We start from the raw sequence: 24,948 nt of genomic DNA on the forward strand, positions 1-24,948 counted from the left end.
ACATGGCAGAGGCCACACTGGTGACATTCCTTGTCCAAATCCACACAGGTAAAGTAGGTAAAGTGACAGCGACAACTAATGCTGGGATTTTCTAAGGCTAGATTTTAATCCACCACCCTACTGTGCTACACACACTCTGGGATATCTGAACGCCTTCTTCTGACCCTGTCTACTGGATTCCAGGATGTTACCCAATGCATTGCCCCTCTAAAGTCCCAGAAAGTCTCCCAGAAAGGAATGGCTCTCCACGACCATTTCAAGAGAGGCTGAATTATAAGTAGCTGATTAAGATTTGCAAGGCCATTCATCCCCATCTCGGGGCCCTCCCAGGCAAGAGCCTCACATCTACAACCAGGAGGGGCGAGCTTACAGAGAAGGCCTCCTGCTTCTGGGCGATGTTGGTGTTCCGGTCACTCCAGTCGTAGAGCAGCTCCTCTTCCTCACAGTCATTGATCCACATGATCTCCCGGGACGTGGCCTGGATGATGTTCTGCAGCTGTCGTAGGTGGTCCATCCTCTCGAAGGACGCTTTCTGCACAGAAGTCCAAAAGCAGCATTAGGAAAACAGTATCACATTAATGGTGCTCTCTGCAGATTCCAGACATAAGTCTGTGTGGTCCCTTTCACAAAAATAATAATAATAATAAGTCATATGAATCAGTAAAATGTTCACTGACCACCTAGTATGTAAAAAAGTCCCATCCAAACTTATGATGAACACAGAGCAATTTTAGATTCAATGGAACAGCCTAATTCAAAAGGTCTTGATTCAGACACTGATGTCTGGGTTCAATAATTAGTTTTAGATTACAAAGGGAGAATTAGGGATCTTAAAAAGATAAATCAAGTTTTTCCTGACCTCTTCCGCACCCCAAAAATTCAAGGTACCATCAGTCACGCCCAGACCTAACAGGACAATTGTGTCACAGCTAGCCACATAATTTAAAAAGGATCACTGCCAGGACGCCTGGGTGGCTGAGTCAGTTGAATGTCTGATTCTTGATTTCAGCTGGGGTCATGATCTCAGGGTCCTGGGATCAAGTTCTGGGTTGGGTTCCGCACTCAGTGGGGAGTCCGCTTGAAGCTTCTCTCTCTCCCTCTCCTCCTGCCTCTCCCCCAACTCATGCTCTTTCTCTCTGTCTCTCTTTATTTAAAAAAATAAATAAATCTTTAAAATAAATAAATAAAATGGATCCCTACTAACAAGGAAATACTGAAAAGGTGAAGATAGGGTGATCCAGAGAGGCCAAAAAAAAAAAAAAAAAAAGGCCATAGCTCTTCTTCTTACCAGACCAGTGAATTGATTTCCACTTTGTCATAAAATGGTGATGATGGTCTAAGAAACCTCTATCTGGGGAAAACAAGTCTTATTTTTGCTTATACTTCATAAAAAGGCTACAATTCACAAGTGGAAAAGCTTTATTTCTTTAACTGCAAGTATTTAAAATAGGTGCTATCCACGTGACACTCAACCTACAAACAGAACAGCACTGGGTACTGTCTTCAGAAAACAATCTTTTAAAACTTCTAAAGGAAACCCAGCAGAAGTGAAAGTAGCATCACAGGCTGAGTATATTTCCAGGTACTCCCACCGTCATTAGGTGCCTTACACCCAGGCGTGCTCCATGTTAATGAACGCAACGAGCTGAACACAGAGATGTCAGAAATAAGTCCACTTACCAGCAGGTTTTCATACTCCTCCTCCAACTGGTAGATCGCAGATTTCTCACGCTAGAAGAAGACAACCAGCGAGTAATTATTTAATTCCCCTTGTGGGTGTGTATACAAACAGCAGCCCTTCTAAACCTCGTTTCTGTCAGATAATGACTTCAGACCACTCGGTAAAAAGAAGTATTTGCTCTATAAAAACTTTTACATGCGGGGACCTCTTCCCGGTTGGATTTGAAGGCAACCACTGCCCCCCTTACCCCCGCCCCAGCCTGGTGGCATCATCTCCACAATGTAAAGGGCTGATCACTGTCACTTAAGGACTCACTTGTTTAAAAAATGTTAAGTTTGACAAGACAATTTAGGACTCCCCAGCTCTTAGAGAAAAGAGGGAGAAATCTGGTCAGATACTCAATGGATAAAAGGAAAGGGAGAAAAAAGGCAGAAGAAGTGAGGATGAGTATCTCTGGTCTAAGTAAAAAAAAAAAAAAAGTGAGGGATTTAAATGCATAGAGATCTGGGGGGAGCCAGGCACTTAAAACTGGGTGATTATATCACGCTGCCATTCTTGGTCCAGCTTCAAGTCAGTCCTGTCAGCAAAGGAAACGTGTCAGAAAGAGACACATAGGAAAGGATTCTCCAAACACACAAAACTCTATAATTGCTGTGCTTTATTTGAAGGAAGCTCTGCTTTCTGAAAAAAAAACAAAAAAACCAAAAAACCAAAACACAAAACCCTACCACCCCCAAAAATACTCGTCTACAAACTACGACAAATCCACGTGTGTACGCCCCTCACCTTCTGTTTACCTCTTCCTTAAGAGTTAACACAATCTCTACTTGGTCTATCCGAGTCCACTTCCCCATTTATGAAACGGTATTCTTAGAAATTTCCAGTCCATTGGGGAAGAAATCTTAGACTAATGTTTCAGACAAAATTGCCCAGGATTGAGGAAATACACAATCCTTTGGTATGCTTATGCAAGACTCTAAAACTGAAACATCTCCAAGTACCAGGTCAGCCTTGATTTTGTCCAGCTGCCAGCGATAGTCCCCGATGGCATTGTGGAGGCTCCTGTGGCTGTTGATGTGCTGCTCCACGGAGGCCAAGTCCACGCCCCAGGCCACCATATCCATCTCCGCCTGCAGAGGGAAAGACAGAGCACCTGTCACATCCAATCCTTGGCCTCTGACTCACCTTACCCCCAGCATCAGGGCTCAGAGCACCGAGGGACATACATGGCTTCCATGCAGATAAAAGTGAAGATGTAAAAATTCAATATTTTTGAAACCAAAAAAAAATTTGTAAAGGCTTGGAATTCTCCAACAGTGAACAGGGCTGGCCCAATACTTCCTGCAGCTTGTTGAACCCCAGCTCAACATGGCTAAGGAGAGATGATGCAGGAATGAGATGCTTAAAAGCTAGATTACATCCTCTGAAGAAAAAAAAAATCTACCTGGGTACAAATGGTATATGTGTGCATGTGTGTGTATAATAGGTGTGCCTATCTACATATGACACAATGTTAGAAATCACTGATAGAAGTTTCTAGATTCAGTCATTTTAAACTGTGCATCAGAAATAGTTCATTAAGCTCAATCATGTACTATGTCCCAAGCTAAACAGTTGACCTAAACGTATTTTTCATTGTTTATTCCATTAAATTGTTTTGATTCCTGTAATTGTCGACTCTTAAATTCAGCATTTACCATTACCTTTCAGAATGCCCAACTCCCTATAGCCCATTTCAAAGACAAGTTACTACAGAGCGTACTCAAAGCTCATTTCAATTAACGTTGGCAATATTACGATGGTGGATTTACGTGAACTCTTTAAAAATTAAATCTGACTGCCTTTCTAATCTGAGTCTCCCCTACTTCAAATTTAAGAACGCCAAATAATAAGAATCACGCGTGCTATTCCACAAGCCTATCATCTCATGTTCCTTTTGCATGAGCTCATGTAAATTTCCAAATCACCTGTGTCATCTCTTACACATGCCAAGGGCAAACATTCCAGTCTGGTATTGCAGCAAGAACATAACACACATTGTTCTAAGCCACATCCACGTCCTAATACACTTGGCGAGCTTTCAGAGACCGGAGCCATTTCAGCCAGACTGCGGAAAGTTGCCTAGGACTTTGACCTTTCTCTGCCTCGGCTCTCACCTGGGCTTTGAAGCAGAAACAAGTGAGTGCACTGGGAAGCTAATGAGATGACCAGGCTCCCGTGCCCACCCCTCATTACCAGCCAGGTGTACGGTATCTGGCCCGTCCATCAAGAGAAGCACAAATCAGGGAAACAAAACAAAAGCCTGGCACAGGAGATGTGTGACTGCCTATGATCATGTGGCGAGGGACACTGCTCCCTTATCAGCTCGCTGGGCCTGCAGCTCAGTCCCTGGGGAGTGAGAAAGAATGCAGGCTATGCTGGGGGGAAGAAGGATAAGACGGAAAGGGCCCCAGAGAATCCCAGAGCAAACGGGCAGTAAGTGATAAAACGACTTTGAGTTCCTTTGAAACCCTGGGGGCCAGCTGGTCGAAAGTGCATCACTCATCAATGGCACCTATTAAAAAAATACTCCCCCACCGCGACACAAAACTGAGTCCACGAGATAAGGCCATTTTCCAAAAGTAAAAAAATGCTGAGCCTTCGCAACAAAGGAGTCTCACAAAGCTACACCCGACGTGAATGCAGAAAATGACCAATGATGAGCTGTCCTTTTACGTAACTGTCATACTGACTAAGAAGATATTAAGGGATTTTTGATGTTTCATAAGTAATTTGGTTCAAAGGTTGTGTCACCTAACATCACTTAGGATGTAGTTCAAGCCCCGTCCGCCCCGCCAAGCCTTCTTTTCAGGGCTCCATTCCCCAGGGACTGGACGCCGCCCCTCCCCCAGCCCTATCTGAGCAGGATTTTATTACAGTTCAAACAGCAGTTAACCCCACACTGCTCTGGATAGAAACGTGGCATGTGAGTGTACACGTCTTCTTTTGTTCAATAATACTTTCAAGACTAGGAAACATAATTTTTGAACACTCACTTTCTGGTATGGTGCCGATACATATAAAAAGCTCGAGACGTGTGTGTTCCAAAATCAAAAGGGACTGTTTTTAGGTTTCTGGGGTAGTAACTGACTTTTCTCCGCTACAAGCCCGGCCTTCTGTAATAGGATTGCATAGTCTTTGTAACAAGTGGGAGAAAAGCTTAACTGACTGCATGAATGAATGTGTAGAGCCATAAACCCTCACCACTTAGGAAAGAACACACACAAAAAATCTTAAGTGGTTGAGAAACTTTAGAACCACTGCTCAACTGGTCCAACAACAACTGGTACAACCACAACACATGGCATCACAAACGACGTCTGTACAATTTTTCAATCTAGCACGTCCACCTTCTCCAGAGAAGGATGGTTCACTAGCATGAGGCTTTCATTATACAATTTCCATCTACGTGATTATGGCATATTTCTAATGCCACCTTTCCATGAAAGGGCATAATGACTACATAAAACAACAAAACAATAATTAGCGGGGGAAAACGCTTTGTAGAAACTGCAGCTGTGGGGAAAGGCTCAGTATATACTTTGGTCGCCATTATTTCACTCCCCTCCCACACCCGTGATGTAATGATTGCACAAGAACAACTGATACCTCAAAAATATAAGGTAAGCAACCGATGAGCCCAAACCAGAATATCAAGTTTTACTGTGTTTCCAGTGCCTCCGATTTAACATTTTAAATGAAACTCCACGACATTTTTTTTTAAGTACCTATCAGTAACACAGATGAGGTCACTTACCACTCAGGTGGAAAAATGAATTTTTTTAGCCCATAAACTCCAACACATTTTCAGATTGTGAATGGTAAGAGCTACATATTCAAAATCTGCTAATTAAATTACACCTGTTAAATGTTACCTGTGCAATAAGTTTTGACCAGAAAACAATGAGGCTCATTCCCTAAGCCACAAAAGAGAAGGGGGGAAAAAAACTGTCTGAAGTTTTCTTTATTTCAAAATAGAAGCCTTCAATTTAAATTGTATATGAGGCAGGGCACCTGGGTGGCTCTGTCGGTTAGACATCCGACTCTTGATTTTGGCTCAGGTCATGATCTCAGGGTTGTGAGATCGAGCCCCACATCAGGCTCCACACTGGGCATGGAGCCTGCTTAGGATTCTCACTCTGTCTCTCTCTCTCTGTTCCTCTGTCCCTCCCCCCACTGGCTCATGAGCACGCACACACCCTCTCGATCTCTAAAAAATAAAAAAAATTAAAAATATATATATATGAGGAAAATACAGAAAACAGCAAGTTTCTGCTGCCAGTGGAGATCCCAGACCAATCTGTGGCCAGACCACTGGAGCTGACCTGCCACGTTCTAGACACCTGACCCACTCAGGCTTGGAACATTCCAGAACCAACCTCATCCGGAAGCTGCTTACCCTCTGCTGCCTCATCCACCCCAGACATTCGCTGGTGAGACGCTTGGTGAATTCATCCCACCCTGAGCCACTCTGACATGTGTACCCTCCACCACCCTTGGAGCTGGCCCTTCGGACTCGAGGGACACTGATGGCTTTATAAAGGGCTCGCATTTGCTCCTGGAGCTGAAGCAGTCTGAAAAGAAAAAGAAAACAATCACACTGTTTCAGGAAAACAGCCTATGACCCCACGTTCTGGGCAAATGTCCCCCTTTCTGAGTCTCCTTTGTTGTCAGGATGGAGGTCACAAATGTTTGATTTGAAGAATTCTTTACCACATGACTTGAATCTCAATCACATACAAAAACCTCAAAATTATGATGCTCAGAGCCTGAAATTACAGAAAGTGTAGCTGGCGTTGCCTAACCTGGGAACGCCTTCTGCTTTCCCCCTAAATTTCGCCCTGGGAATTTGCCTCGTATCCAGGGCCCCAGGGACCATGACAGCAAAATCAAGACTACCCGTCTCTGCTTTAAACTGCTTTTCCTACTCTACAAGTCTCGTTTTGTATGCATGAAAGTGAGCTTGGCTTGGTACTGGGCTCTTGAAAGTCGAATGCAGTGTCAAAGACCATTGCCGCTCCCCAGATGGAGGTCTGGTTAACATCTGGTAACAAACCCAACCCTTCAATACAAGCCCGCTCCTCTGGGTGGGTCTGTTTAATTCTTTTCACGGCAGCTTTGTGATTCCACATAAGATGGACGCCGTGATTTTAGTCAATTTGTACACAGTAGCTACAAAATACCGACTGAGGCAAGCTTCCCTCTGGAATAGCTTTGCTCCCTTCAAGGGAAGATCTGAGCCATGGGATCGAGCCAAGTGGGGGTATGACATTCTTCTTCAGGAGGAACGCGTGCATTTGTGCTGTGTGGTAAAGGCCATACCTTTTCTGATAAGCATCACAGGGCTGGCCCATCTGTCGCATCTCTCTGATCAAGCTATCGGTAATTTCCATCTGATCGTTGGCCTGGGCAAAACATTCATCTAATTCTCTGCTCCGAGCCAGCTGTATTCCATCTCCGTATTTCAGTTCCTAAAGGAAAGAATTCACATGAAGGAAACATCTGGAGAGAAGGCTTCATTTCGTGTTCATGCTGGAGAGAAAATGCTGGAGAGAAATGCTTCACTTGTGTTAATGGAAGCAAAATCTTCTGCTGTTAACTTAATAGTGTAAGTTACCGCTTTGCATGCGACTACAAAAAATTCCTAACTGGAAATGACCTTATTAATTTGAGACAGGTAGGTAAATATAGGAGGATTCATGAAGCAAAATTTGTGGACTGTATTTTAAATTTTTACTAGGCTTTTAAAAGCGTATTTACGGAACACTGACCTTTCCCTTCCTTCAATGTGTTAAATGCTATCTTTCATATTTATAAAGAATGTTCAGCCAATGGGAATTTTGCTGGGGTAAGAACACTGCACTATTATGCTGGATAAGGTCTTTTACACACAAACAGAGCGTTTCCTCCATCCGATAGGAACATAGCTTTTCAGTTCTTAAAAAGGAAGCTATTTAATTCTTGGGCCAATTTCCTACTTTTGATGATGCATGACCCCTAGATGAGATGTCACCGATGGGGAAGTTGGGTGATGGGCACACAAGAGCTCTCTATACTATTTTGACACCTCTTGTGAGTCTATATTTATTTTTAAATTAAAAAATTGATTTAAGAAAGGAAACCGTCCTCTTTTCACATGCAAAAGGCTGCTGCTTCAGGACCATATAACTTTCCCTAGAATTTTACATTTGCTGCTTTAATTGGGTTTCAGCCAAACGAACCTTCTTTTACCAGAGATGGTAGCAAATACACTACATTTCCCTGACGTTATTACACTTCAGTGCATATAAGTAAAAAAAAACACTGAGAACACGATGCCATGTACATTTTTGGAACCACACGTAAAACATTCCCATAGCCACTACACATCGTGTCCAGGTCCGGGTTGTGTATGTGTCAATATTCAGTCTCTGAATCTTCCCATTTTGCTTTAGGTAAAGGAATCACGACCCTGTGATGAGGAATGCATCACAAATCAGAGACTTAAAACGCCAGAACTAGAACCAAGCTAGTTTGCTGAGGCCCAAATACCCTTTTACATGGACTAAAGTGATTTTTTTAACTGGGTAAAATAAACCAGAACCCATCCAAATCTCTAAAATTGAGAAATTCGAACGTTAAGATATTCTCCAAATAGAACCCATAAAATTCACTCAGTTAAAATCCCTCTTTATAGGCAACAGGGGTACTTTGTCATGGGCCAGATTCCAGGTTTAACCCCTACATGAATGCCCGCATCCGGGAGACTAGCACTCAAGCCCTTCGTGGGGAGTCTACAGCCCCACCATTCTCTAGTCTGTTTTTAGCAAACCCACAGCAAATTCGAATGCCAGCTATGGTGTTTTAAAATAAAAACTTTACACATACAACATCAGAGTGCCCAAGACTTCTAAGCCTGTTTCAATGAGAACCTAAGCTAATATCCAGAAATAGCATGAGGCTTTCATAAATGCTACCATTTTCCTCGATTTTCAATTGCATATTTGTTTTCTTTCTTTCTTTCTTTCCTTCCTTCTTTCTTGTTTCTCAAATAGAATTATTCTCACAATATGGTCACTTTTCCTGAAGAAAAAAAAATAACTTCTTAAATGGATGGTGTACCATACAATCCCGTGACATACACGTCAGGTTGCATTTTTAGGAAGAGAAAGCGTTACAATGATCACACAAATAATAATAAATGAGGGGTTGCTGCAAACAAAAGGGTGACCATCTGTAGTGTAAACACTTGTTGGGGGAAACCTGGGCGAGCACTGGCTCCCACTCTTAAACCAACATTACAACTAGGTTAAGAAGATACACATCCCTCTCTAGTCCATTTTGAAAAAGATCGTCTCTAAACCCTATGTATGTGGAGGAGGGTCGTGACTGAGGAAGCACAGGTCAGGACGGTAGGTAAGTCGGTAAGTCACTGCTAACTGGAAACAAAGCCAGGTGCGGCTGATGCCGGAGCAGGACAAGCGAGCTCACCGGCTGCACGATCAGCTCTGCCCGCATCAGACAATCCGAGCAGTTCTGGAGAAGTTCCTGGATGGTGTTCTGGTTCTGGTGTCTGGACATCGTACCAGTTTGACTGATGAAACAAACACAAAAAAAGCAGGCATGAATTTTTTTTCCCATTTTGAAATAATTTCAAACTTTCAGAAAAGCTGCAAAAAATGCAACAGAAACACTCCTGTAGACCCTTCACCCAGTTTCCCTAATTGTTAACCTGCGTCCTTTATCCCCCTCTTCCCCTCTCTGTATGTGTATTTACAGATGGATATATACACTCGTCTAAACCGTTTGAAAATCACCATAAACTTTTACACCAAATGTTTCCGAAGAATAAAGACACTCAATTATATAACCACAGTAAAATTATCAAAATCGGGACATTTAAAACGGATTGAATACCATTTGCTAATCTATAGAACATTTTCCAGTTTTACTAATCAGCCTGATAATTATAAAAGTTTTTTTTCCCCCAGGTCCGAGATCCAACCCAGAAATAGTCCCTTGAGTGGTAAAAACATATTTCTAGCAGCTTATCTATCACCTTTCCTGCTTCATCCCACAATAATCCACAATATGGATTATCTGCCCAAGTCCCTCCAAGGGAGGACCTCCGGGATCAGACCCAGAGCATGAAAGTTTGACTGGTGAGTCTGGCTGAGGAAAACAGTAGGAGGCACGAGACGAGCTTACTGCACAAAAATATTTTCTGCAGTCACAGTAAGTCAATAATGATAAATGTGATGCCAGGAAAGTGATGAGAAATGTAAACAACTTTAATGCAAAAACAAGCCACTCTTCCTTTCCAGATGACCCTATGGAATGTTTTTCTCTACAATGATAATCACCTAAATGTACATCTCAAATAAAACACTTCTTTTTTTTTTTTTTTTAAGATTTTATTTGTTTGAGACAGAGTGAGACAGAGAATGAGCTGGGGAGAGGGGCAGGGAGAAGTGGACTCCCTGCCGAGCTGGGAGCCCAACACAGGGCTTGATCCCAGGACCCCAGGATCATGACCTGAGCCGAAGGCAGATGCTTAACCGACAGAGCCACCCAGGTGCCCCGAAACACTTTTCTGGTAGATGCATGGCAGGAACCTTGAAAGAAAGATGGTGTGTAGATGTGCCATATTTTAAAGAAAGCGATTGCAGGAATGTAATGTGTTCCAGATAGAAGTAAAAAGAGCGAGGTATAATAAAAACAGTCTTGCTTGTTAATTTGCCAAGATACACTATGCCACGGCACAGCCTCCTATAGCTTAGCTTATGAGATATTTAAAGCACATTAAACTATTGTTTAATGTTCAGGGAAAGGCCTCCTGAATAAGTTGAAACCTGAGTTCCTCACCGGGTCCCAGAGCCACCCAGGCCCCTTCAGCCAGGGCCGGCCTGCACCTGCAGATAGAACTGTTGGATGCCTATTGGACATACTGCACTTTCTCCTACCTGGGTAGGCGCCTGCGTGTGGGGCTGGGTGTGCCTGTGTGTGCTATCAAGAAAGATTTTCACTGTTTTAAATAAAAGGTGGGGGAGGGAGTTGTAAAACCCAGGCTATGCTACGCACAGATGGGGTAAAATCGCAGGAAATTTCTCCCACGGCGCCTGCTTCCGCATCTTTTCACGCTGGAGAAGCACGGACTTCCCCTGCCACCTCTTTGCCGTCCCTCCCAGCAAGGAAGGCTCCTCAACAAGCCAGCACTAGCTGATGTATGTGGGTGAGGACCCAAGCTCTCCCTGGGAACCACTCCCAGATGATGACACAGCTCCTCCAGGCAGGCCCAGGCAGAGCGCTGCCCGAGCTGCCCACCTACCAAAACCAGCACGCCCCACCCCTCACCTCCCATGAATGCAGCCTTCTCTTCCTTCCACGCAGAATTATACAGGAAATCTGGCACATTACATCGCTGAGATGTAAACGGGACTCCATCAGTTGTCAAAACTTGCGCAAAATTCCAATTGCCTTAGAATCACAGGAAAGAAATTCAAGAAACAAAGGGAAAAAAATAGGAAATACAGAAAGCTCATTTAGAACCCTAGGATGGATAAGGAATTAGGAAGGTCCTGTGTAATTATCTTTGTTTTCTTTCTTGAACGGGGGGGATGAGAGTACTTTGTTGGGAAGCATTTCGTGATCCTTTTCAGCAATCTGGTTCACAGAGTGATTCCCACAAAAAAAGCCGGTCCCCAGTATATAAATGAAAGGACTATCTCTTAGCTCAATGGAAAGTCAGAGTCCCTTAAATGACTTAATAACTCATACTATTGTAAAAAGTATCACAAACTGAGCTGAAAGACAGAGCTAATAGGGGAAACTGGGTGAAGGGGTTATGAAAACTCTCCAACAGCTTTGCAACTTTTCTGTAAAAGTGAAATTATTCCAAAATAAAAATGTATTAAAAAAAAAAAAAAGGCAGGGAGGCCAACTCAGCAGTGAATGAATGAACCACAGTGTACATACAAGTCTTTTTAAGAGTGAGTTTATGACACTAAATTCTAAATTCATTTGACAGCAAAATATTAAACTCACCAGCTTCTTTGAATCCAACTATTAGTTACATGACACAGAAATGAACTATATCCAGCAAAAAGGGAGGCGAGGAAGTTAAATGTTGGCTTAAAATACTGGTGGGCTTTCTACATTTTTTTTGTTCCCTCCTCCTTTTAGAAGACATTTGTCTAGAGAGTGGTTGACATCTCCATAAATTTAGACACCATCTTAACTGCTTCCTCTCCCCTACGTACATCTGAACTTAAAACAAAAAAACCCAGGTAACTTCATATGCTGCTAACAATTCTAAAAGGAATTCTTCATGCGTCCCTAAAGGACCTGCCTATGTTCACCACACATGCCCTAGATATCCACTAACACCCTGTATGTGTGCTTGGCAATTAAGTGAATAGATTAACAACTCTACAGGAAAGAGAAAAGCACAAAAATCTAATCTTTTTAAGGGTTAACAAAAAAGGAAAGCTAAGTGTTAGAACAATGTAATGAAGAATCTTTGGCCTTCCTCTTCGTCTATAGGAAACTATGATCTGATTGACCAAATTCCATCTGACACACGACTTCTCAAGACTTGGTCTGGCAAGATCTACCCATCCCATCTTGCATCTGTAAGAATCTCACTTCTGTTTGAGGTGTGGCCGAGAACAACCTTTGGAAACACAGCTAGGTGAGAAAGGGACCCAGGTGTACACTTTCCTAACAGGTCGGTCCGTCAAAACCAGACAGAGGAAGGGAGACTCGGACCCACTGAGGTTTGGTGACTGGGGAAAAGAGAATCCACTTTCACGTTCAGTTTGAGTGTCTTTGGCCCAAGGGAGGATCCACGTAGAAGTGGCTGTGCTTAAATCAAAGAGGCAGTGCCGGCAAAAGGATTGTGACTCATGGAGTTGGTCCAGCGTCACTCAACCTCGTGCAGTGCTGGATTCTTCAGCATGACAGCTAGGAGAGCTGGCTTTTTTTTTTTTTTTTTTTTTTTTTACAGTTGTGCACCATTCAAAACTTTTTGAGTCCAATCATATTTTTTATTGACCACATAACGATTCCAGAACTTTTTTTTTAATATCAGAAATGTCTAGACCTGGGTTTTCTCATCTGTTAGACCTGATGATAACTAAGATTTCTTTAGCTCACTCTTCTGTAACTGTTTCATGAAACTACCAAACGAACTCACTCCTATTGAGAATAATATAAAAGTCTGTTCTGTCTCGTGACAGTGAGGTTTCCTCTTCAGTTCATACAGTGACTGGGAAAATGCAAGATTCTAGCATAGGTGAGGAAATAATTTTTTTTTAAATTTTACTTATTTATTTGACACAGAGAGAGAGAGACAGCCAGCGAGAGAGCAAACACAAGCAGGGGGAGTGGGAGAGGAAGAAGCAGGCTCCCAGCAGAGCAGGGAGCCCGATGCGGGGCTTGATCCCAGGACTCTGAGATCAGGCCCTGAGCCGAAGGCAGATGCTTAACAACTGAGCCACCCAGGCACCCCATGAAGAACTCATTTTTAAATAAATGTACTTATTTAACAAGCATAGAAAGATTTTAAAAATCCCTGGCCTCAAAGAACTTTTCAATACTGGTACGTAGAGGTGTTGGGGTGCAGAGATGTTAAACCGTGGTGGGAATTGAACTAAGAAGCTCAAGGTTCACGTTTTAAATCCCATTTCAGTGACATGGAAGATGAAAGATGTCATGTGAAAGAAAGAAAGAAAGAAAGAAAGAAAGAAAGAAAGAAAGAAAGAAAGAAAGAGAAAGAAAGAAAGAAAAGAAGATGAAAGATGTCATGTGAAAGAAAGAAAGAAAGAAAGAAAGAAAGAAAGAAAGAAAGAAAGAAAGAGAAAGAAAGAAAGAAAAGAAAAGGCCCACAAGAAAACAAAACTCACTTGGGGCAAATCAATAAAAAATATTGACTTCTAAACTAAAATTCATAGCTGTCCTAGAAAAAATGACATTTGTTCTCAAAAGTTTTTAACCGTTCTGAAATTCTGGATTTTATCTTTAAATTTACAAAGGCAAACGATTCATCCAACAAAGAACTGCCTGCACAAACATTTTTTAAAAAAATTCATTCTAAAACTTGTTTAAACAAGTAATGGTCCTAACAGTTTACATAAAGATCCCTTCAACAATGGCTAAAAGGAAAACGCGTTCTGGATTTTAATCCAAATTTTAAGGACAGAGCACACAAATATGTGAACAATATCAGGGCTTTCTATGTTTGATTTTACTATTGCCAAGTAACTTTCTTCTCTTAAAAAATAAGACTTCAAAATTAACTATTATAAGACATTAGTTTAACAGCTATTGACAAGAATATTATAGGAAAAAAATACAAGACAAGTATTTTAGACAGAGGCATGCAGCATTACAGGGTAAAATTTTTTTAATATTTACTTTTTGTTTTTAAAAGTCATTTTATAATAATCTGTACTGTTCATTACACACGTGGCCCATGACAACTAATTGTGTATTTCTTTTTGGGAATATACTTTCTCTCCTATTGAATTCCTTCTTTTCTTCCTTCCTCTCTCTCCCTTTCTCTCTCTCTGCCACCATCTTAATCTCTTGCCTTTCTTTTGTTCATTCCATCAACCGAGGGTCCTGAATGGGTACCAGAAATGGCATTTTCTGTCTTTTTATGTGTTCAGGTTCATAGAACAATGGCCTTAGAACAGCTCAATAAATATTGGTTGGAAATTATAATCATGTGATGCATTAATTAATATTGATCTTCAAGCCTATTTGCTTAACTCTTTATAATTTTCAAAGCATTTTAACGTATGCTGTTTTGAGTTTCTTTAAAGGATCTTAAGTAAAAAAGGAGAAAAAGTGATGTTTTTACTTTTCACTGAAGGACGATATCAGACCTCCAAGACACACCAGACACACATCAGTCGAAATGTCATGTATCCATCCTTTGGAAGTCACACACCAAAGGCTGCCTCCTCCTGAGCTCTTGGGATCCCACCTCTGCCCTCACTCTGCACTAGGTATTTACACACCTGTCTACCCCACTCCTGGAGAGCAAAGTCCTACATCTTAGTCACCGTGACTCCTACATGCACCTTACAACCCAGTCTCACGCACAGAAGGTGTTTAATGCATGTTTGTTTGTTTGGTTTAGTAAAGGAGAAGAAAAACAAAGGTAAATAAAAGACTGATCTGAGAATATGACCACCATCTCATTACCCTCATTTCCAAAGCTAAGTCAGGTAGCACACCTGTCCTGTCCCCTACCCCCCATTCCCACCCCAACAATGTGCAAAAGGGTTTTTTTCTATAAATTTTAGAAAGGGGGCCTCCTTGAGGCTTCATTTTGTCCTCACCCAGGAGCTTTGGAAGCAGTCTCTATATAAAAACTCCACTTCCTTTCCATTTTATTATTTTCACACTGTTTTCAGTGGATTGGAGCGTTGTGGGGCAAACGGATGACATACCATTAACTTCATGAACACTTTGAGGTCAGGTGGACTAAGAGTCCGTTCCCTGCTCGGCCACTTCTGCTCCTACAGCCTGTGACTCTGAGCAAATGACTTAGACTCGCTGCGCCTGGAGTTTCTGCCTCTGTAACACATAGGAACACACCCACCTCCTGGGGTTGACATGGTGCTTAAGAGGACCCAGGAAGGTTGGCAGAGCTCCGCACAAACCCATCCTCACTGCTGCTGCTGCGAGGATAGGAGTCTCAGATTCCAGTTTTATTTTTCAGCGTGTGCTTTTGTCTCAGTGTATAATTTTGAACTTTGCCCAAGGATATTTTGCATCAAATTGGGGTAGGGTGAGAAGAAAAACAAAAACAACAACGACGAAAAAAGATGAAAAAGAAGAAATGGATTAGGTATTAAATGTGAGGCATTTCAGAGGTTCCCAAAATTATCACAAGACCTGAAAATGAAAGTTTGAGACGATTCAAAGAGAGTGACACATTTTAAGAGTACAAAACGTATTAAAGGGATAAGAAAATTCAGAAAAAGATGCCCTCTTTTCCTTCGTTAAGTGGGGATGATACATGAATATTTGGTCCTTACAAACTCGATGCCACAACAAGGATTTCTATTTTGAATTCTTTTCCTATGAGAAACCTCCCATTCATTCTGAAGCCTAAAAAAAAATATTTTTTTTAAATCATTTACAGGTTATCTGGTTTTTCATCAAGAAGCCGCTCCTTCTTAACTTTTTTCAGGTGCCAGATGAAGCAAGGGACGTTATGTTTGTGTGTCAAAAAATGTCATTCCAAGGGCCCCTGGCTGGCTCAGTTGGAAGAGCGTGCAACTCTTGATCTCAGGGTTGTGAGTTTGAGCCCCACGTTGGGTATAGAGATTATTAAATAAATAAAACTTTAAAACACAAATAAATAAAAAGTTTTCAATGTAATTCCAAGCAAGACCTATTTGCTAAACCGTCCTCATTTTCATGAAATGTAGATTTCACATTCGTGAGGTCCTTGCAGGTCCTGGACCCGTCCAGTCCCGGGTGTTGGTGACACGATGTAAATTGTTGGGCTGCACTAGCATTTTCCAGGATGTTGCCTCAAAGGAGAGGCTTGCTGAGTCTTAGGGTCCGTGGGGCAGTGCCTTCTGTATCAGAACCACACCTACCATTTCCCACTGAGTGCAGGACAGAGAAAGAGAAAAGTGGAGGGTGGGGCAGTGTCCTAAGCACCATGGCCTCCAGCCTGAAGCACTCCGTCTGGAACTTCCTCATCTGGAAAGACTGGTTGGCTGAGGGTTGAGTTAGACTCCCCAGGTCACACCCAAGCCCGCCTGTGCTCCACCCTAGGCAGTCAGCTGTTAGGATCAAGGGGCATCAGCAGGTTTTTTTCCTCTTTCCCAAGACATTTCAGTCACCTGAACAATGTTGAAATTATGCCCATATTTAGAGAAAAAATTAACTGCTGTTGAAAGCTGTTTAGTAGATCTGACCTACATGAGTTGGTAGCATCATACTATGTTTTTTCCCAAGCAGATGGAAACCCTACTGCAGTAATGACAAAGGATAGGATGGTTATGAAATGAATATTTCACAGGAATGCAACAGATCAAAAGAGTCTGAGTCAAAAGATGCATTCTAATAACCAAGTGTTCATCTTTTCTTGATCCCCTGTAGTATACTGGATTCAAATGCAGCTCAACCACTGACTAGCTGTGGGACCTAGACCAAGTCATACAGTCACTACTTTTTTTTTTTTTTTTAAAGATTTTTTTTATTTATTCGACAGAGATAGAGACAGCCAGCGAGAGAGGGAACACAAGCAGGGGGAGTGGGAGAGGAAGAAGCAGGCTCATAGCAGAAGAGCCTGATGTGGGGCTCGATCCCATCACGCTGGGATCACGCCCTGAGCCGAAGGCAGACGCTTAACCGCTGTGCCACCCAGGCGCCCCCATACAGTCACTACTTTAACCTCAGTTTACTACCTGTAAAATGGGAAGCTTGAGATAACGTGCATAAGATACCTGGTACGTCACAGGTGTTTGCCAGGTAATGGTAACTATTGTGAACCACTGATCTGATACTTTTATAAAAGATGGAACATACTCAAAGTTAATAACCCCGTGTTATCTGCCCTCGATTAAGCTAAACTGAATCTTACTTTGCAATCGCTTCTCAGAAAAATATTTGAAGATCCCTGCTGTGAGTCACTGGACTCCAAGCCTGTTTCTCAGACTCTCCCTGGCCTCGCTCATCCAGCTCTCAGCGGCAGCTGCCACCCCACCTGGCCACAGCCACTTTCCTGTCGCACGGCCAGGTCACCACCCACAGTCAGACTTTCATCACCTCTCTCCTTCACTGCCTGAGTCCTCCCTAACCCAGCTCCCTCGGTACCCTGCACACCGCTGCCACAGAAACAGTCCTACGGCTCAGGAGGACGGTCTTATTTCCCTGCTCCTTCAACGGAGGACACGCTCCCTGGTTGCGGCGAAAATCTGCAATGGCTCCCCTCTGCCTATTCACATTCCCCACCACGGAGTCAAGGTGTCCCAGGCTCTGGCCCCAACCTGCCCTTCCTCCCGATGTCTTACTGCTTCCCACTCAGAAAGGAGACCGCACTACAGGCCTTGATTTTGCTCCTGGTTTTTCGCCTCTCAGACTTTTCTCAAGCTCTTCTTCTGCCTGGAATGCTCCCTGCCCACACATCTTGACCAGCCAAAACACTCCCAAGTCTAATTCAGCACCACTCTCTTTATAAAATCTCACGAGTGCCTGCACAACAGATGTCATCTTTAGGAAGCCTTGGAATCATTGATACCCTCCTGTCTATTATCCTTTTGTATTATGGTGCTTATTTTCCCTTAAAGAGCTATGTTCCTTTCAAGAAGTCTTTGTATTTTCACCTTTGACTCTCCTTGACACCTAACACATAGCACATGTTCCGTATTTGCTGAATGAATGAATGAATGAATGAATGAGTGAATGGAATTGAGATACTTTCATTGTTTAAGTACAGGACTCTCCAGTCTACTATAAAAGATACATGGTCTAAAGGCACAGGCCAACAGGAGGGCAAGGGTGAGTAGCCTCGGGTTCTCATGCCAACTCAGCCATGAGTGGACTCGGGGATTTAGGGCAAATCTTACTCTACTAGTCTCCAAAGTGGAAGAATGAGGCTTCTCTACAAATTTACACTCTCCCCAGCTCTAAAATTCAATGCAAATGGACCCCGTATATCTCTTGCAAAGAAAGAGGCTTCTTTTAAGAGATGGTTTAAAACAAACTTTGTATCAAATAGAGATCACATGTATTTTGGCTTTGAAATCACGAGCTCTGGAGAAAAGTAAGCATTAACTTTATAACCACATATTTCTGAAGCTTAATGACTATATTTGGCTTTTAATCCTCCAACAGCATCCACACTTTGATCAGTGAAAGATCCAACTGTGGGACTCTGTCACCTGGCCACCAAATTTCACTACAGATTTCTCCTTTCTTCTAACCACAGGAACAAGACTGTGGTAGTTCTGCCTTAATTGAAAGCCATGCTAATGTAACATCCTATAAAAATAAAACCCACAGTTTAAATTTTCAAAAATATACCTCTTACATCATCAAGCACATAACTTTTACCAAACTTTAAAATATTAAGTAAAGCAAAAGAATTGAAAGTAGTTGTGACTCCATTCAGCCTACAATAACAACATACAAAAGATGGGTGGACAGGGAAGGAGGGAGAACCACAAATGAGATAAAATACTGTCTGAAGAACTGACCAGTGTTATTAATATAAAGCACAGACACAGGAAGATATTTTAAAGTCACCTGAAAAAGAAAAATAAGATTTGGGCTCCTTACACACTCAAATTAGTTTATTTAGGGAAAGGTTAGATATAAACATCAATTATTTAAAATGCCAATTGTTTTTAAAAAATCACTCAGACAATAGGGTGGCAGTTTTTTAAATAAACAAGCTTAAATTCAATCAACACTTTTCATGCCAGTTTTTGTGCCTTAAAAAGAAACGAAAACCTTTATTTGGAAAAACTCTGGGGCAGAAAGGTACTTATTAAATTCTTAATCCTCGTTCATTTGGCAGAGGGCAGTCGGGTCAGAGACAGCATCCTACTTCTACAAAGTACATGTTCTGGGACAACAAATCCCTCCGCACAAAACCATTACAAAAACACCAGGGGGAAAAAAAAAAAGTGTGGGGGGCAAGCCCCGCCTCTCTTCAGGCAGTCATCGTTGTTATATTTTAAGATGCATACGTCAGCAGTCGCGGGCAATTTTTGTGTGTGCGCTCATTCTCTAATTCAAGAAGGGTCAGCCGCCCCGCTGGCTGGCCGCGCGTGCTGGGAGAACCCCCATTACGGGATCTAGAAAGAATGGCCCCACGCTGACTCCAGCCCCCAAGCAGGACGCCCCGCTGCCCGGGCCGATCAACATCAAAGCGCAGAAAGAACACCCGTCCCCCAAATTACGTAATCCAAAACTTCAGTCGGTTTTCCCTTCCCAGAGAGACGTAAAACTTGACATATTTATAAACAGCTTTTAGGTTGGAAAAACAGAACACGAGATATAATACTATGCGAAAACACTAAGCCTCCTCAAAACTACGTGTTTCCGCGAAGAATCCTTATAAACCACCGATCTTTACGCAGTTCGTTAGCCGCTGTATTAATCCATTACAAATTTACCTCTACAGGAAGCCGAGGGAGTGAAATATTCCATTAACAGTAATGTTTATTGTCAATTTAAAAAAAATAAGGACTCTAGATGAACAGAATCATATTTTTTTAAAAAAAATACAAATCAAAATTTAATACCTGGTTCATAAAATGACAGGAAAAAAATTGCTTCTTAAGAATCCTTGCAAAATTCTGACTTGACTATAAATGTGCGGATTAAAAGAACGCGCTTCCCAAACACAGGATGACTGGGAGGGAAAAGCAAAGTTTCAAATTTAACCGGTTGGCCAAGTTTTAAAACAAACTTAAAAACCAAAGTGCTTAACTGGCAAAACTTTCTCCCCATTTTTCCTAGTACTTGGCACATTTCTCCTGGAAATCCCCGGGGTGCATTTTGTTCAGAAAACAAGAGCTCCAAGATTGAGACAATTCTTCGCTAACTCAAAAAGAGAAAATCAATTGTCAAGATGCTCGGGGAAAGTAAATACATAAATAAATCGAAGCAGAAAACAGGTCCCAACTCGAGTAGTCCCTGCCTTCAAAACTACTGGTAAAACAAAAAACACTCCGGAGTGTATTCAGGTTGCTCCTCCCCAGCCTAAGGCCACAAGGCAGGGTAAATAACTTTCTGGAACGCCGGCCAGTTTCCCAAAAACCTACTTGGGAAGGGCTTGCAGAGGGGCGGGAAGGGCGCGGACCGCAAAATTCTCACGGCTCCCGTGGGCATCCCGCGTCCAGCTCTGGGGAACGAGTAAATGCAGCCTCATTACCTTCCCCCAGCCTCCCAAATGACCCTCGGGATCGGTTTCCGCGACATTCTGAGAAGCAGACCCTGCCCACATCCCGGGGGGCCCCCAAGGGGCACCTTGACCGGGACAGGCCCCCAGCGTCGCGGGCTGGCGCGGAGAAGCAGCGCCCTCCCCGCCGCGGGTCCCCGCTCCCACTCGCAGACCCCGTGCCCGCACTCAGCTACCAATAATACACTGAGGGCCTTCCTCTCGGGCTTTTGTAAGAGGAGGAAACCAAGGGCGCAGGCGCAGGGCCACAGGTACGCTCGCGGGCGGGGGCTGCACGGCAGCCGAGCAAGGGGGACAGGCGCGTCCCGGCGGAGCTGGGACCTGGGGTCGGGCGGCTGCCCCTGCCGGGAAGCTGTTTGGGCAGCAGGGGAGACCGAGGCGGGGCCTTCTCGGGACCCGACCCGGCGCCACCGATCGCGCAGCCTCTATACAAAAGCCCCCAGGTGGCGGAGCAGCCCAGGCGCGCGAGCGGGGGTGGTGTGGGGGTGACCAGGAATTTGGGATAAGCCCTGAGAGGTGGAGGAGCCCCGAATCCGAACCCTGGCTACAGGACGCTGGAATCCCCGCTCCTTTACTGTTTACTTTTGGTTACAGTTGGTTAGGTTGGGTTTTGTTGTCGCAGTCCCGCCCGACCTCCCACCTGCCGGCCGGGACAAAGGAGATGCCAGCCAGGGCCGGCCGCGCAGGGGGCAGTCCTGAAGGCCCGCTCGCCCGCCGCGTCCTCCTGCACCCCTCGCTGGCCAGCCTCCTGCCCCGGCTCGCGGGAAGGGAGGAGGGTGGGACCGAGAACCCGTTTGCAGGGAAGGAACCGCTCCTCTCCCAGCTCGCACACACACCCACCCGGGTGTGAGCAGCGCACGGGGAGGGAGGACACTGGGCTCCTGCCCCAGCGCCAACAGGAAATGCTTTCATGAACTGGAGCAAAACCCCTTTCCTGCTCCAGGACCTGGCTTTTCTCGTAGGTCAGAGGAGGGCTCGATCCCTCCCTTTCCCAACGTGCTGGGGTTCGGAGAGGAGAGCACGGAGACCCCGTGGCCCCGGGCACCCGGTGCTTGCCCGTCGGCGGGTACCCACCAGTAGCCGTCCGAGTTCTGGTCGGTGACCGTGCAGCGCCGGGAGTAGTACATCCTGCTGGTACCCCCGCCGCCGCCGCCGCCCCCGCCGCCGCCCCCGCCGCAGGTCACCTCGTAGCGCAGGTCCGGACCGGACTCGGCGCGGGTCATGCGGCCCAGCGTATTGATCCGCGGGTGGGAGCCTCCGTTGCAGCTCATGTTGGCGGGCACTCAGAGAGTCGCTCAGCGCGGAGGCATAAGCAAGGGAGGGCCGGCTCGGAGAAGGTGGAGGGGTTCAAAGGGAAAGCCCCAAACCTGGAACCGGGGCGGGCGCGCAGATGGGTCGCGGGGACGATCCTGGCCACCAGGGCCGTCCCGGCCGCTGCGAGCGCGGCGCGGCGGGCGGAGGTCGGGCGCGGGGGCGACGTCGGCCGGGGAGCAGGAGCGGCAGGAAGAGCTGTGGCTCGGAGGGCGGCGAGGGCGCAGAGGAGCTGGCTCGCTGCTGGGTGTTGGTGTTGGTCGGTGGGGGCGCGAGTCTCCTCCCCGCTGGCACCCGGCGCCCAGGCCACACCTGGCGGGTTTCTTCCCAGGGCGGGGTGCGGCCGCCGCGCCTCCCCGCCCCCCGCGGGTGTCACCGACGCGCTCGGGCCGCCCCTCCCCATGCGCCCGCCGGCCCGCGGCTCCGCCCTGCGCCTCCGAGGCCGGAGGAACGCCGGCAGGGGCGGGGTCCCCGAGACCCGAGCGCCCCGGGTGCGGCGACCTAAGGGAGGGCGTTCGCTGGCGGGGGCCGTTGGCTCAGCGCTTCGGCTGCGACCGCGGGGAAAGCGCGGCCCCTGCTTTTCAGGATTTCCTCGGTCCCCGGGGCGGAAATAAGCCGAAAAATAAGGGCCTTTCGATTGGACGGTTACTTATTAAACATTTACTTTTGTTAACCCCTGGAAACGGTGCCAGCCAAGCTTTGAACAGAAACATAATTGAGAAGAGCATGCTTAGATGGTGAGGTTTCGTTTAGGGAGTTTTATTTTTTGAATTTTCTTTTATTCAGTAATCCAGAAAAGTTGTCTCAGACGTCCGATTTCCGACGTGTGAAACGAACCACCACTTTCTGGGGAAGTCTTCAGCATGAATAATGAATTTCCTTGGTGTGAAGATTAAGAGGAACACGCTACTCATTTTCCATGAAGTAAAAGGAAAATATACATTGTAATTTATTTTATTTTGTCTGTTGGTGGTCATTTTGAACAAGAAATTGCAAAGACTTCCACATCCAGACCCAGTTTTCAAATTTTGTAAAAGAACCTTGGGAACGTTTGTCTAACGCCCCTGAGCATCTTCTCCCTCCACTCATCCCTTTCGAAAGTGGGCTTTTCCCACAAGTCAGTGGCCTTCCTGGGACTTCAGTCTGAGAGCAGCAAAGAACCCTGGACAGAGATCATCCGCTCGGTACAGAAGAGTAACTGAGCCAGAACATTCCAGCAATTTGCTGCAGGACCCCTCCCGGTTACATGTGAACCACACTGTAGTCTCTGGGACCAGGGTTGAGGTGCAGACCCAGTCAGACTATCCACAAAAAGCTGCCTTTGTAATTTGGAAAACTGTTAAATTACTCTTTAATAAACATCATTTAAAGATCTTTATAATAAATATTTGTCATCTTCCCAAGCAATGCCCATTAACTTACCTTCTTTTACAATATATTCCGAAATGTTTGTGAACTGAAAGGAACAAAAATGGAACTAAATTTGCATGTCCTAAAGGGAGTGGGGGAGTTTTCAGCACCCCTAATCACACCTCCCTTTTCAGGCACAAATCTTCAACAAAACATGCTGTTCTTTTTCCTGCCACTTGACCACAGAGCTGACCAGATTAAATACAATGAGATAAAAGTTTGTCACTGTTAGTACACTCAATAATTCCCATCACTGTTTCAATTTCCACTCCTTTTTAATAAATGGGAATATGATAAAGTTCAAATTCAAATGATTACACAAACATTGATGTACAGACAATAACAGTGTTTTGGGGCTCCTGGGTGGCTTAGTCGTTAAGTGTCTGCCTTCAGCTCAGGGCGTGATCCCGGCGTTCTGGGATCAAGCCCCACATCAGGCCACTCCGTTGGAAGCCTGCTTCTCCCTCTCCCACTCCCCCTGCTTGTGTTCCCTCTCTCGCTGGCTGTCTCTCTCTCTCTGTCAAATAAATAAATAAAAATATTAAAAAAAAAAAAACAACAGTGTTTCTTCTGAAAATTGAATCAATGACAAAGTCGGTTTCAGCACAAATGGCCCATAATATCCATTGGTTAGAGGGCAGAAAAGCCATTTGGGATGTCAGTGCATAACGCACATAATTTAATTCAGGATGTTTTGTTGCCTCTCAGCATCTCATTGGTGCAGCAAATAATTATAACCTATTGTATGGGAGGACCAATGTTAGACTTTGGAAAATACGAAGATGAATGAGGCATAGTCACTGCCCTGAAAAATATAGTAAACCTTCAATTAAAAAAAAACTCAGGGATTCCTTTATTCTAATAATGTGTCATAAGAAGGTCATGCAATTGCACAGGAGAATTCTCCTTAAAAACAAGACAAATCTATGAAGCACATCCCAGTGATGACAAAAGCTCTGCCTAACTCACATTGGGTAGTCAGGAGTGTGCCTACACATAGATCCAAACACCACCCAGGCTCACAGAGCTTTTCGATCTATTTACAAAACAGGAGAAGAGGTGAAAAGTACAACCCACCAATTACACACCTCTGGCTACCATTACTTGGTAGCCTATCCTATAGCTCTCTGAGCTCCTTTAGGTATTCCCAGGAAAGCAAATGGCTTCCAGCTAACCAAGAAGACAATGGCTTCCATTTATCTTTCTCGAAGGATGATAAAGGAAGATAAAAGGATGAAATAAAAGATTGACATGATAGATGGAATCCAGACATATACACATTAGTTGCCTAAACTGGCTCACCTCATGGAAGCCCCACAGTGAAGGTTGGGGATCAGAAGACCAGAGTTCTGATCGTAGTGCTACAATTTACTTGGGCAAGAGCTCAATTTCATGTGCAGAATGGATATAATAATACTTGCCCTGCCAACTTTATAACACGTGAACATTCTTGAAAACAGAAACATTCTATAAAGCTATGTTATCACCCATTAAACCAAAAGCTCTTTGCTAGATGGAAATTTTAGGTTTTAGTGTTTTTGTCTTTAATCCCCCATGAATCAATAAAACTCCCTTTTACAGACATTTAACC

At 44.4% G+C, this 24,948-nt stretch overlaps 1 protein-coding gene across 2 annotated transcripts in view; it reads right to left on the bottom strand.

Moving 5' to 3' along the window:
* Positions 1-22,180, bottom strand: part of DSP (desmoplakin) — a 44,012-nt gene extending 21,832 nt beyond the window's left edge. Inside the window, exons 1-7 of one of the 2 annotated variants that reach the window (XM_019795012.2) lie at positions 21,711-22,180; positions 9,191-9,293; positions 7,043-7,191; positions 6,120-6,294; positions 2,683-2,811; positions 1,681-1,731; positions 371-532 (exon numbers count right to left, since the gene is read on the bottom strand). In XM_019795012.2, coding sequence (XP_019650571.2) covers positions 371-532; positions 1,681-1,731; positions 2,683-2,811; positions 6,120-6,294; positions 7,043-7,191; positions 9,191-9,293; positions 21,711-21,907 — 966 coding nt within the window. In that variant the 5' untranslated portion in view covers positions 21,908-22,180. The remainder of the gene's footprint in view (positions 1-370; positions 533-1,680; positions 1,732-2,682; positions 2,812-6,119; positions 6,295-7,042; positions 7,192-9,190; positions 9,294-21,710) is intronic. The other variant, XM_034660349.1, reaches the window with a different exon arrangement.
* Positions 22,181-24,948: the final 2,768 nt, after the last annotated feature.

This window comes from Ailuropoda melanoleuca, chromosome 5, assembly GCF_002007445.2.
Source record: "Ailuropoda melanoleuca isolate Jingjing chromosome 5, ASM200744v2, whole genome shotgun sequence".
NCBI lineage: Eukaryota > Metazoa > Chordata > Mammalia > Carnivora > Ursidae > Ailuropoda > Ailuropoda melanoleuca.